Source organism: Vitis vinifera, chromosome 16, assembly GCF_030704535.1.
Source record: "Vitis vinifera cultivar Pinot Noir 40024 chromosome 16, ASM3070453v1".
In the NCBI taxonomy this organism is placed as follows: Eukaryota; Viridiplantae; Streptophyta; class Magnoliopsida; order Vitales; family Vitaceae; genus Vitis; species Vitis vinifera.
The window spans coordinates 26,182,538-26,194,587 of NC_081820.1; the positions used below are offsets into that span (position 1 = coordinate 26,182,538).

Genomic DNA, 12,050 nt, shown 5'->3' on the forward strand with positions numbered 1-12,050 from the left:
TTCATCTCTCTCACACTCATATACTATCTCTATAACAAATTGCAACAACTTCTCTAACAAACTCCCGAGAATATCGCTAAGCCGCTTCTCACAGGAATAACAGAAATGAAGAAAGGAAAAGATAAGGAAATGACAGAAAGAAATGAAATAAGTGCTAGCTGGCGTGCCTATCCATTCCTTTCGCATAAAACGCACCGCATCACTTTTCTGTTTCTCCTCACGGTGTCGTTTACCAGCTGTTCGCATCACTTATATTTTCAACCATCGACGATTTGATCCATTTCGCCATCTTCCCGGAAAAACCCACGCTGCATTTTGATGCAGAAAGGAGGAAACGGGGAAAAAGAAAAAGAAAAAAAAAAATTCAATGCCGTGTTTGAGATCAAAGACAAGGACAGAAGAAACATTTGCATTTCCAAATTTCCACCCATGAAAATGACTCAATTTCTATCTCATTTCCAAGCTTATTTCTTAGAAATAACTGATTCAGATTAGTGATTTGTTTATTTCTCTTACAATCTTGATGAATTTTCTTGTGAAGTTTCTTAAAAAAAAGGCTACATTGATGAACAGTTACAACATGGTTGCTACATAAATAATGTGAATTACTTTCATTCTAGTTCTGAGATGATTTCCAGCTCTTGTTGAAGAGGTCTTGGTGGCCCGCTTGCAGTTGTACTTGTTGGAGTTGTAGATGAAAAAGGATTTGGAGGCATGGTTAAATTGTCTCCTTCTCCTTCTAACATTTGAACCACGGTTTTCATGGTAGGACGATCCACTGGGTACCATTGAATGCACCGAAGTCCCACGATTGTTAGCTTTTTTGCTATTTTAGCATCGCCCTCTTCCTCAATCCGAATCTGCAGCTCTTTCCCTTGATCCAAATGATTATAGACCCATTCTGGGAAGTATACTCCGCTGGGATTCTCTACTGTAACATCAATGTTCTTTCTCCCTCCGACCATTTCAAGTAGTAACATTCCAAAACTATAGACATCTGACTTGTAGGACACGTTCCCAAAATTCCTAGATAACATTTCTGGTGCAATGTAGCCCATAGTCCCTCTAGCTGCAGTCATAGAGACTGCACTTTGCTCCTTGGAACACAATTTGGCTAGACCAAAATCAGAAATCTTTGGATTAAAATTTTGATCAAGCAAAATATTATGAGGTTTGATGTCAAAATGGAGGATCCTTTGATCACACCCTTGGTGGAGATACTCAATTCCTTTGGCTATGCCTAGAGCAATGCTTCGAAGCTTCTCCCAACCCAGTAATGGGTTCTTATCAACTGCTGAAAATATGAACTTCTCTAGTGACTCATTTGGTAAGAACTCATAAATAAGTGCTCGTCTAAACCCATCAGAACAAAAGCCAACCAAGCGAACCACATTGATATGGTGGATTCTATCCATTGTTCCAACTTCATTAATGAACTCTTCTCCGTTTCCCTTAAAATTGTTAAGGATCTTGACTGCAACAAGAATTTCATTCGAAAGCTTTCCTTTGTACACTGTTCCATAGCCACCTTCGCCTAATTTGTCCTTGAAATGACTTGTGATCTTCTTAATATCAGCATAGGTGTATCTTGAAGGCTTGAGAGCTTTGTAATCTTCCAAAAACTTTTCAATCTTCATTTGATGATCTTTTCTTGATTTATTTTTAGTATAGACATAGTAGAGTACAATGACTACTAGCACAAGAAGAAAGGAACCTACAATAGAACCTGCATAACAAAAAGCAATTTAAGAACACTAATCTTTCTAGCCTAGATGACAAACCAAATCTTTGGGGAGTAGAAAACTTCACCTGCAACCACTAGCTTTCTTAATGCACCTGAAAAAGGAGAATAAAATTATTAGCTTGTTTTTCTACACAGGTTTATTGATTTTCTCAATCTTCCAGATTTTCAAATCTTACTCTTTGGATCCTTCTTTTCCCTTATTCTTACTGAGACTCAAAACAGATGTTCAATTTGTTGACTCTATGACTTCCTAATACAACATTGGGACCTTGGAAAAATGAAGGGAAAAGGACGAATTTTCAAGATCCAAATTAAGCCAAAGCCTAGAGTGGATAACAGAGAAGGGAAAATGGATCAAAGAGAATATAAGTGTGATCCAGAAAAGTCTTTCAGAATGCATAAGTTTTAAAGTAATTCCCATCAAATTTTCCTTTTATTTCTTTTTCAATCATGATCAAAGAACACTGATCTTTTCCAAGATTCAAACATAGGATAAAGAAAGTTCTTCCAAGGCTCTTTTTGTGTAATTTAGTCTAATAACTATCATGGATCTATAACAAACATAGCAAAAACTAATTGTTTTAAAGGATATTAGGTGGGTTTAACTAGAAATGATACATGTTTGTTGAAAAATGAAAGAAGGATACAGAATGAATATAGTACCTGTTTTTGGTTTTTCAATGCATTCGGTCACAGGTTCTGTGTTGTTACTCTTCAGTCTGCATTTCTTACCTTCTGCTTCACATTTTCCACATATCGATTTTGACCAGCTCATGGGAAAAGAATTGTTAGACATCCGATATGGGAGTGAGATGTTGTAGATTTTGCGGCAAGAGGATAGGTCAAAATCACCAAGATCAGCATTGGAAAGAATGGCATAAACCAGGTTACCAGGAACAGAAAGACAAGGGATGGAACGAAGATTGTATTGATTTGCAGATTTATTCACTGAACAATTGACAAAAGTGAAGTCCCTAAAGTAATCCCAGGAATTTTCCAATTCAAACTGGAAAGGGGAGCCAGCTAAATCGAGGTTCTGAAGCTGTCTTGGAAGGCAATTATCCGGGTCCTGGACGCGAATTTCCTGCGTTGTATAATCTATCTTCTTCACCAAGAGCTTCACTGAATATGGAAGATCTAGCACAGTCTGCTTCTTCTCTGTGCAAGACAACTCGAACCCGGGATAACCACAGTGGTCTGGCTGGTCTTTGAGCCTGAATGGGAAACGTATCAGTGGACCCTGTTCACTGCAATTACTCAATACCATGCACTCACCTTGGCTCACTGCATTCTCTGCTAGTATTGTCACAGGCAAGAGTGAAAATAAAGAGAGAATTATTATTGAGGAACTACACATCTCTGGAGTTTGTACGGCTTCTCAGCCTGTTATGCGCTTTCAGAATTCAATACTTTAGATGTCTTCACTTGTTAATATTGATTCCTTTTTTTAATGTTTTTGGCAATTCTCATCCCCATCCAATTCAACAGGCTAGGAAGCAACTTGTTATGGCCGGCTGATCAATGGTGCCTGCTGGTCAATGGCTCGCCCTGTTATGCGCTTTCAGAATTCAATACTTTAGATGTCTTCACTTGTTAATATTGATTCCTTTTTTTAATGTTTTTGGCAATTCTCATCCCCATCCAATTCAACAGGCTAGGAAGCAACTTGTTATGGCCGGCTGATCAATGGTGCCTGCTGGTCAATGGCTCGCTGGTTAGTGCCCACATTTACCTTGATCATAATATAATATATCAGGACTGCAGTACTCAAACCAGGCAGACCATAGAGTAGAATATTTCTTTCAGTCCTGTTGAGCTAGACCGATTACAAAGGCATCGATAGAGAATTTTTTAATCCTTGTGGGTGGTTGATGAAAGAAAGTCGATTCTGATCAACACTGGATCTGTGTCAGAAGTGGCCAGAAAGTGGAAACTTCAAGCGGGTTTCTCACTTTTTTTTTTTCCTTTTTTCCCCTTTTTAGCAATGTGTGTGTATGAACCATTAGGTGGTATCTGATTGAGGCACCAGCTGGCTACTTTGCCTTTTGGAAATTGTTCATCTTTCTCAGGAACTTACCTTATCAAAAGGAAGCAATTGCAGCTCTCTCTGGCTCTCAAAACGGAAGATGTTGAAGGAGGAAAGACTCGTGGGAGTAGGGCTCATAACGCTCCTCCATGTCAGCTTCCTTTCGATCTGTATTGCCAGTGAAAACCAGCCCTGTAGGCCTTCTTCTTGTGGGGATATTGCAAAAATCAGTGACCCTTTTCGATTAAAAGGTGATCCTTCTGGTTGTGGTGACCATCAGTATGAACTGGCATGCGAAAACAATCGTACTATAATAAACCTGAACCACAAGAAATACTATGTTGCGCAGATCAATTACCATAACTATACCATTCGGGTGGTGAATCCTGGCATAAAGAAGGGCAACTGTTTCTCCACTCCTCTGTATTCCCTGACAAGTCAACAATTGGGATATGGTGATCCATATTATTGGCGACATAAATGGGAAATCAATACAACAGTTTTGTTGAACTGCACAATCCCGGTCAATGATCATAACCTCATTCCTATTATTCATTGCAACACAAGTGGCAATTCCTCTTCCTCTCATACATATTCTTATGCACAAGTTGGAAACCCCAAGCTGAGAGATGTTCCATATTCATGCGCCATTGGTACAACTCTTTTTTATCGATCAGCTGCAGTTTCACAGCCCAGAAATCGTTCAATGTCAGACTTGCAAGACGAGCTGCTCATGGGAGTTGAGCTTTCATTTTTGCATTACCGCTGCAGCAGAGAATGCAATGTGCAGGGGCGATCCTGCCATCTGAATTACATTCAGAGTACTCTACAATGCAAAATTGTGCCCACAGTATGTGACTACCCAATCGGTTGCATCAAGCCAATCTGTAAGTAAGAATTTCAAGATGATAGAAAATGTGTTTTGAGTTCTCATAGGCCTGGAGTTTGAGTTCATCGAATTTTCTTACCTTCCAAAATCATTCTATTCACATAGATTAAATTGATCCAACTTCAAACTGGACCTGAGTCTCATATTATCACCAGAACTTATGGACTAATATCACTTGCTCGGTTTAATTATGCAGGGCTGAGGCATTTGTTGTACCTGCTTGCTCTAATTTGTAAGGCTTTGAGCTCCTTTTACCATCATCCATCCTCACTTTTACTTATTATACTGTCTTCATCTTCTCTAGTAAAAATACTGGTTAGCCTGGTATATATTACAGCTCCATATCCCAACAGCTTACACTCTTAAAAAGTCTGGAAGTTTGACAATACAAATAGTAGTTCTAGTTTCACTTACATTTGTCTCATTTTGAATTCAACTTATGTTTCACTTGTTTGCAGGTACAGCCATTTTATCAAATCAATTTCAAATCTTTGGTGAGTCTTCGAGCTTCTATCATTTACTTACTTCCTTGCAATGATGGGATAACAATTTGGTTTTAGCTCTTTTCATCTGGAATCGTAAGAACTCTTGCTTTTTAAAGGATTACTCTGGTTTTGGTTATGAGAAATTGGATGTGACTAAAATCAGTTCTATGAAATGAAATTCAAAATTTACTTTTTCCATGAAATTTTTTGTGGCGATTTTAGGTTTATTGAATTAATTTCCAATCCAAAATCTACTTGTATGCAAATCCAAGAAGAATCAATGCAATAACTTCCTTAATCAGCATGTAGGAACGCATATCACCATAACCTTGCCTATGCTGCTTTACAAAATAATTCATATGTTTAATATGTGATTTTATGTTCAGCTATCGTCATTGGAGGAAGAACTGTGCTCGGGATATTGTGCCTGTCTGCCTATGTAATCTATAGGTTTCGACGGAGACACTTATCCTTGGATGATAGTATTGAAGATTTCTTACAAAATCATAGAAATCTCCAGCCAATCAGGTACTCATACTCAGAGATAAAGAAGATTACTAATGGTTTTAAGGACAAATTAGGGCAGGGAGGCTTTGGTTCAGTATATAAAGGAAAACTCCGAAGTGGTTGTATTGTAGCAGTGAAGATGTTGGTCATGTCAAAAACTAATGGCCAGGATTTCATTAATGAAGTTGCTACAATTGGAAGGATTCATCATGTTAATGTCGTGCGGCTCATTGGATTTTGTGTAGAGGGACCCAAATGGGCTCTTATATATGATTTCATGCCTAATGGATCTCTTGATAAGTATATTTTCCCTGAAAGAAAAAATTCTGTTCCTTTGAGTTGGGAGATATTGTACAAGATTGCCCTTGGAGTGGGGCGAGGAATTGAATATTTACATCAAGGTTGTGACATGCAGATACTACATTTTGATATCAAGCCACACAACATTCTTCTTGATAAAACCTTCGCACCAAAAGTTTCAGATTTTGGCCTGGCAAAACTGTATTCAGTGAATCAAAGTATCGTCTCCCTCACTGCAGCACGAGGAACACTGGGATATATAGCTCCAGAACTATTCTACAAAAACATTGGTGGTGTCTCATACAAGGCTGACGTTTATAGTTTTGGAATGTTGTTGATGGAAATGGTGGGAAAAAAGAGGTATGTGAATGCACATAAAGACGACTCAAGTGAAATGTACTTCCCATCATGGATTTATGACCGAATCAACAAAGGAGAGGACATGGAAATGGGAGATGCAACTGAGGATGAAAAGAAATGTGTAAGGAAGATGGTGATTGTTGCGCTATGGTGTATACAGATGAAGCCTACAGACCGCCCTTCAATGAGCAAAGCACTGGAGATGTTGGAAGGTGACATCGAACTCTTGAAAATGCCTCCTAAGCCTACTCTATATTCCCAGAACAGGTCAATTGAGGATCATGGTAACAACCCAAATGGGATTCCAGCTTCCTCATGTAATGCCATGATCACAATTTCCTTGGATGGAAGGTAGTGTTATCCTGTATCTACATGCCTACTCTTTCCTATAATACCATATATTTTATTGACTTCAGTGTAAGTGTTGTTGCTCTTCTATAAGATCCAAAAATGTATCCAGAAATGAAAATGAAAAAGCAAATATAAACTGGCTTGGCACCATGGAAGCATGGAAACTTGTAAAAACACAGCAATCCAGATGTTTTAGCAGTAAATTTCTTCATTTCCCTTGAAGAACTCGTAATGTCTTCATTATTATTCATAAGAAGAGGAAAAGCAAAAGGGAATAGTTTCATGGGGTTGGATTGAATGCATATGGGGTCTGTTTGATTGGGCAGAAAAACGTAGGAAAAGAAATATCTTCATGGGGTTGGCTTTAATCTATATTTGGGGTCAGTTTGTATGTGCAGAAAATGTAGGAAAAGGAATATTTTCATGGGGTTGGATTTAATCATGTATATGGTGTCATTTGGTCGTGCAGAAAAAGGAGTATCCTCATGGGGTTGATATGAGGTCTGTTTGGTTGTGCAGAAAATGCAGGAAAAATAATCCAATCCATATGGGGTCTGTTTGGTTGAGCAGAAATGCAGGAAAAAGAAAAAAAATCAGTCTTGATGATTCAAAACTTCCAAAAACCATGGAGCTCTGATTCTTTGCAATAAAAAGGCGAAAAGAAAAAGGAGGAAGAAAGGGAAAACTTATCATTTCCCATTTATGAAACTCACTTGACATTCAAACATGACATTGTCACAATTACACATTTTCCTCCAAAACCTGGAAAAGAAAGAAAATAAAAACATTAAACCATTATCTTACAAAATTTCAATTTACAAGATTGGGCCAGGACGGACCGGGCAAGGCCCAAACTAGAAATTTGGTCCATTTTCATGACTCTGGGACGGAGGTGATTTCGCCGGTGAATTCCTGCAGATTGGGCAAGATGCATTCAAGTGAAGCCACTCATCGATACATTCAGAATGGAAGCAATGCTGGCATTCCGGTATGATCTTTAGGGTTTCCTTGGGCCGATACTCCGACAAGCATATTGAGCAAGTGTTGTCGTCGGGCTTGGGCAGGCGCCGGCTCTCTCCCAGGACTACTTTCGGGTAGGACTCTATGGTGGGCCCATCGAGGCCCATGACAGCAGTGGGCTGAGGAGTGACCATAGACGTGAACTCTGCTATGGGCCGGCGTCTCCCACCAAAGGCCTTAACCCTACCGCAGAGGAAGCACAGCAGCCCAACAAAGCACATTAGGGCCGGTATCCCAACGCCCACGGTTATGGCATAGCGAGCAGTCCTTGGCAGCCCTGGAAACAAAAAGTTTATAAGACAATAAATAACTGATATTGGGCTCACAACATTGAAGCATTGGGCCCAAGCCCACTTCCCATAGGCCAAAAAAATGATGTACAAGTAGAAGCAAGTTGTTCATCCACGATGTAATATGATAATATCCCGTATTCAATCTCAAAGTCAACACAACCAAAACTCATCATTATCATATTCAATAAACAATCAATAAATTACAATTTACGATGATCAAATTCTTTTTAATCACTATATAAATTCAACATGAATCTCACCATCAAAGTCAACTAAACCAAAAGCTAAGATTGGTCCCATTCGAAGTATAAAATACTTCTAAAATGCTTACCTTTAAGATGACAAAGCATTGGCCTTAGTTGGCAACATATTTTTAAATTGTCAAATCATGACTTAAATTCATATAAAAATAAGTTTCTCTAGCTTCGATCATTCAAGATCATATTTTAAAACTCATTTTTTAATTTATTTATTTATTTATTCATTAGTCTCGACAAAAACAAACAAACAAAGGTGATAAATTTTTTATAAATATAACGATTATAATATATTGGTTAATTTATTTTAGTTTCATTTTCAAATGACTCTTCTTCATTATTTTAGTGTAATTTTATAGTTAATATACTATGATTCTATCTATAATCTCCATTAAATTATTTTCAAATGATCATATCATTATTTTATTATAATCTTACCATTAATATCTTATGACTCCACCAATAATTTTTATTATATGATTTTCAAATGACCCTACATCATTGTTTTAGTATAATCTTACGGTTAACATTATACGACTCCGTCAATAATATCTATTAAATAATTTTTTATAACAATTATTTCACTATTCCATTTTCGGTAATATCCACTTGACATTTACATTTGTCGACATCCCAAAGCTTTTTATTTTTATATATATATTTTCATACTTTCTTACTTAGTTAGACCTTCTTATCTATAATTATACATATATATACACATATATAAAATCGTTCTATGCAAATAACAATTTTTAATAATATTTCTTAAAAACGGTTTTTAACTTATTCTCCACAGAAGTACATACACAAAAGTTTACAAAGTATTATCCATATTCTCAACTATCGTTCAAAACAATTAAAAAAAATAAGTTGAAAACGCCAAAAATATAACCTGTTTTTTAGCACAAATTCTAAGAAACAAAGTTTGTTAAGCATGTTCTCTAAGTTTAAAAACAATTTTCTATTTTTTATTTGAGTTAGAAAGCATGGTCTATTTGTCTTTTGTTCCAAATGAAGTCCAAATTGACCAAATCAAACCATCAAAACAACCCCAAAATTTCATTCATAACCCATATTCAACATCAAAATGAAGGAAAAAAAATCATAGAGAAGAAGAACCAAGGATTATACCACGTTTAGGAACATCAAAGCATCCAATTTCCAGGCTGGAGTTGCTCCTGAAGCCGCACCGCCCACCCTCCATCTCGCAATCTCCGCACCGGGGTGCACCCCAGCTGAGCAGGAGGTCACTGCTGAGGTCCGAGGTCCAGACCGGATCATAAAATGGCAGCTCAGCAGGCACCATGACTGATTTAATCAAATCACAGACTGGTGACAAGAAATTGATCACTCTACTAGAATCAGTAGCAAAGACGGTATAATTATCATCACTCAAGCAAGCAATTGAGTCTAATCGATAGTCTGCTGAGCACTTAAAGAAGGAGTAATTATGATAATAAACGCCTCTAAACGAAGAACCCGAAAGATTAAGTGAAAGGATTAGTCGAGGGAGGCAATTCTTTGGATCATTGATCCATATTTCTTGTGTGCCATAGTCTATGCCCTGAACACTGAACTCTCCTGATGGCAACTTAAGGATGGTTTGCATGGTGGCATCACACGATAGGTCGAATCCTGGGTAGCCGCAGGACTCTGGCTGGTGGTCCTCTAGCCGGAAGGGGAATCGGATTTCGAGCTCACTGCGGTGGCAGCTGGATTTCTCGCAGGCTTGGGAGTTGGCTGCCATGGTTGAGAGGAGGAAGATGGAGAACAAAAAAGGGATAGCGTCCATTTTGGTTAAGTCTTGCTGTCACAAAATCTTTATCATATGTAGTAGTTGGCATTAAGCTTTATATTGTAGTCATAAAGAATGTATAAATCATATGTCATGATGAGGCATTTGTAACCGTTGGATTGGACCAGTTCTACCGACTAGAAATCAAAGTAAATTGTCAAGTGGAGAAGTCAAATGCATCGGATGGCGGACAATGATGGGTTATGCGGATCATGGGGGAAGATCAAGGGCTTGGAAGAGGCCATTGCCTTCTCAAAGGGTTGGTGGTTTGGTCAAATTTCAAATTTTAATTATTTGCAATAAATAATTGAGATTGAGAATTGAATTTGGTCAAAAAAAAATTTTGTGGTAAGGTTCTGAAAAAGCCATCCCCACTATCTAGGAGTCGTCCAAAATAAATAAATAAATAAATAAAATAAAAATGCTTAGTGGTATGAAAAATCACAAATTATTATTATTTTTTTTAATAATGGAAAGCCATCCAACAATATAGATCTTTAGCTCAATGACTGGAGAGACATGGACAGTTACCAGACTGGAGAGACATGGACAGTTACCAAACTGTCGCTGAAGCAAATCCCAAATGATATTGAAGTTCCACTTAAATAACATAAACATGAACTACAATATTTTAAATAATAATTCTTTATTATTTTCAAAAATAAATTTCTAATGGTAATCTAAAATATAAAAACCAATTTTTTCATGCCCACTACAAATATTACTAACACTACGTTAGACTAAAAAGCATTTCTAGTATTTTTAATACTTAAAAAATAATATTAAATATTAAATATTAAAAATACTAAAAATACTTTCTAAATTAAAAAATAAAAATAAAAATTAAATATTAAAAATACTAAAAATACTTTCTAAAATTACCAGTATTATAAAAATCATTTTGATAATAATCCTAAAAAAAATTCTAATTTTTTGACTGAAAAACTTTTTTTCTTTTAAATATTAAAATAAAAATATTATATAATCACTATCAAACACAATCTTTGCATATTTTTTCAATTACAAACCAATATTTGTATGTCCAATATTTGATTTAAGCATAATTTTTCTTATTTATTGAGATGTTTTGGGAAGCATATGACTTAGAGAAATGGTATACTATGCATCATGATGGAGCTGCCAAATTTCCTGAAAAATGTTACATTAATTTAAGATTATTTTTCAAAATTATTATACTAAAAATGTTTTCATTTAGTCACACCTACCACATCATCGTATCAATAGTGCTACCAATAATATTGGGAACATCAACATCATTGAGGATATCACCTATTTTATAATTTAAAACAGTTTTCTATTTTTCAAAGAAAAAAAAAACCAGTTTTTTATTTTTCAAAATTAAAAAACAGTTGAACTAATTTGACAACCAAAAAAGTAAAAATACAATTTTCTATTCTTCAACAAATATATATATATTAAAAAATATTTTTTAAGCTTTTTTCTTATTTATTTTCAATTTTTTCTAAGAAAAGACCACTTTAAAAAATAATCATAGAAAAGCGAATAATGATTATAAATAAAACTCTATTTATAATAATTCTTTTTGAAACATATTTGCAAAAAACATAAAAAAGAAGACATCTACAAAATATAAAATAATTTTCAAAGACTGTTTTTCATAATTATTTTCAAAAACACTCTCAAACAAAACCTAAGAATCTGACAATGATTTCCAAAAACAGTTCTAATATAAAAAGTATTTTTAAAAAATAATTAAGCATTTAACAAAATTTAAAAAACACTTTCAAAATATTAAAAAAATCTCAAATAATGCTTTATAGGCAAGCACTTAATAGATAATCTCCCCAAAAAACACCTCCCAGGTATAAGTATTTTCGATGAAAATATTTCACACTTAGAATGTGTTTTATAATGATTTTAAGAAATATTTATAGACTTTCATCCTTCAAGTATTATAAAAACTAAAAATATTTCCTAAACGCGCTATTAATTAATTTAGTTTTGTACACCTCACATCATTTTTCTCAAAATCATTCTTCAT

The 12,050-nt window shown here is 35.6% G+C and overlaps 3 protein-coding genes across 3 annotated transcripts; 1 reads left to right on the plus strand and 2 right to left on the minus strand.

The window, feature by feature from the left end:
- Positions 1 to 589: 589 nt before the first annotated feature.
- Positions 590 to 3,101, minus strand: LOC104877377 (rust resistance kinase Lr10-like). The gene is given in 2 exon segments (XM_059733642.1): positions 590 to 1,759; positions 2,408 to 3,101. Coding segments are annotated over 2 exon segments (1,842 nt in total). The 3' UTR covers positions 590 to 611.
- LOC104882253 (rust resistance kinase Lr10) lies at positions 3,009 to 6,726 on the plus strand. The gene is made up of 6 exons (XM_019226127.2): positions 3,009 to 3,112; positions 3,233 to 3,458; positions 3,814 to 4,657; positions 4,856 to 4,891; positions 5,118 to 5,153; positions 5,531 to 6,726. Exons 2-6 carry the CDS (start codon positions 3,360 to 3,362, stop codon positions 6,664 to 6,666), a joined length of 2,151 nt encoding a protein of 716 aa, XP_019081672.1. The 5' UTR covers positions 3,009 to 3,112; positions 3,233 to 3,359; the 3' UTR covers positions 6,667 to 6,726.
- Positions 6,727 to 7,354: 628 nt separating this feature from the next.
- LOC100262465 (putative RING-H2 finger protein ATL21A) lies at positions 7,355 to 10,802 on the minus strand. Its single transcript, XM_010664685.3, has 2 exons — positions 9,364 to 10,802; positions 7,355 to 7,959 (listed from the first exon to the last, which is right to left on the minus strand). Exons 1-2 carry the CDS (start codon positions 10,022 to 10,024, stop codon positions 7,517 to 7,519), a joined length of 1,104 nt encoding a protein of 367 aa, XP_010662987.1. The 5' UTR covers positions 10,025 to 10,802; the 3' UTR covers positions 7,355 to 7,516.
- Between the last annotated feature and the right edge of the window lie 1,248 nt (positions 10,803 to 12,050).

Coding starts and splice junctions, on each gene's coding strand:
- LOC104882253 (XM_019226127.2), top strand. CDS start 3,360: ATGTTTTTGGCAATTCTCATCCCCATCCAATTCAACAGGCTAGGAAGC. Junction 3,459..3,813: donor TGCTGGTCAATGGCTCGCTG/GTTAGTGCCCAC, acceptor CATCTTTCTCAG/GAACTTACCTTATCAAAAGG. Junction 4,658..4,855: donor CGGTTGCATCAAGCCAATCT/GTAAGTAAGAAT, acceptor TTAATTATGCAG/GGCTGAGGCATTTGTTGTAC.
- LOC100262465 (XM_010664685.3), bottom strand. CDS start 10,024: ATGGACGCTATCCCTTTTTTGTTCTCCATCTTCCTCCTCTCAACCATG. Junction 7,960..9,363: donor CTTTGATGTTCCTAAACGTG/GTATAATCCTTG, acceptor TTTTGTTTCCAG/GGCTGCCAAGGACTGCTCGC.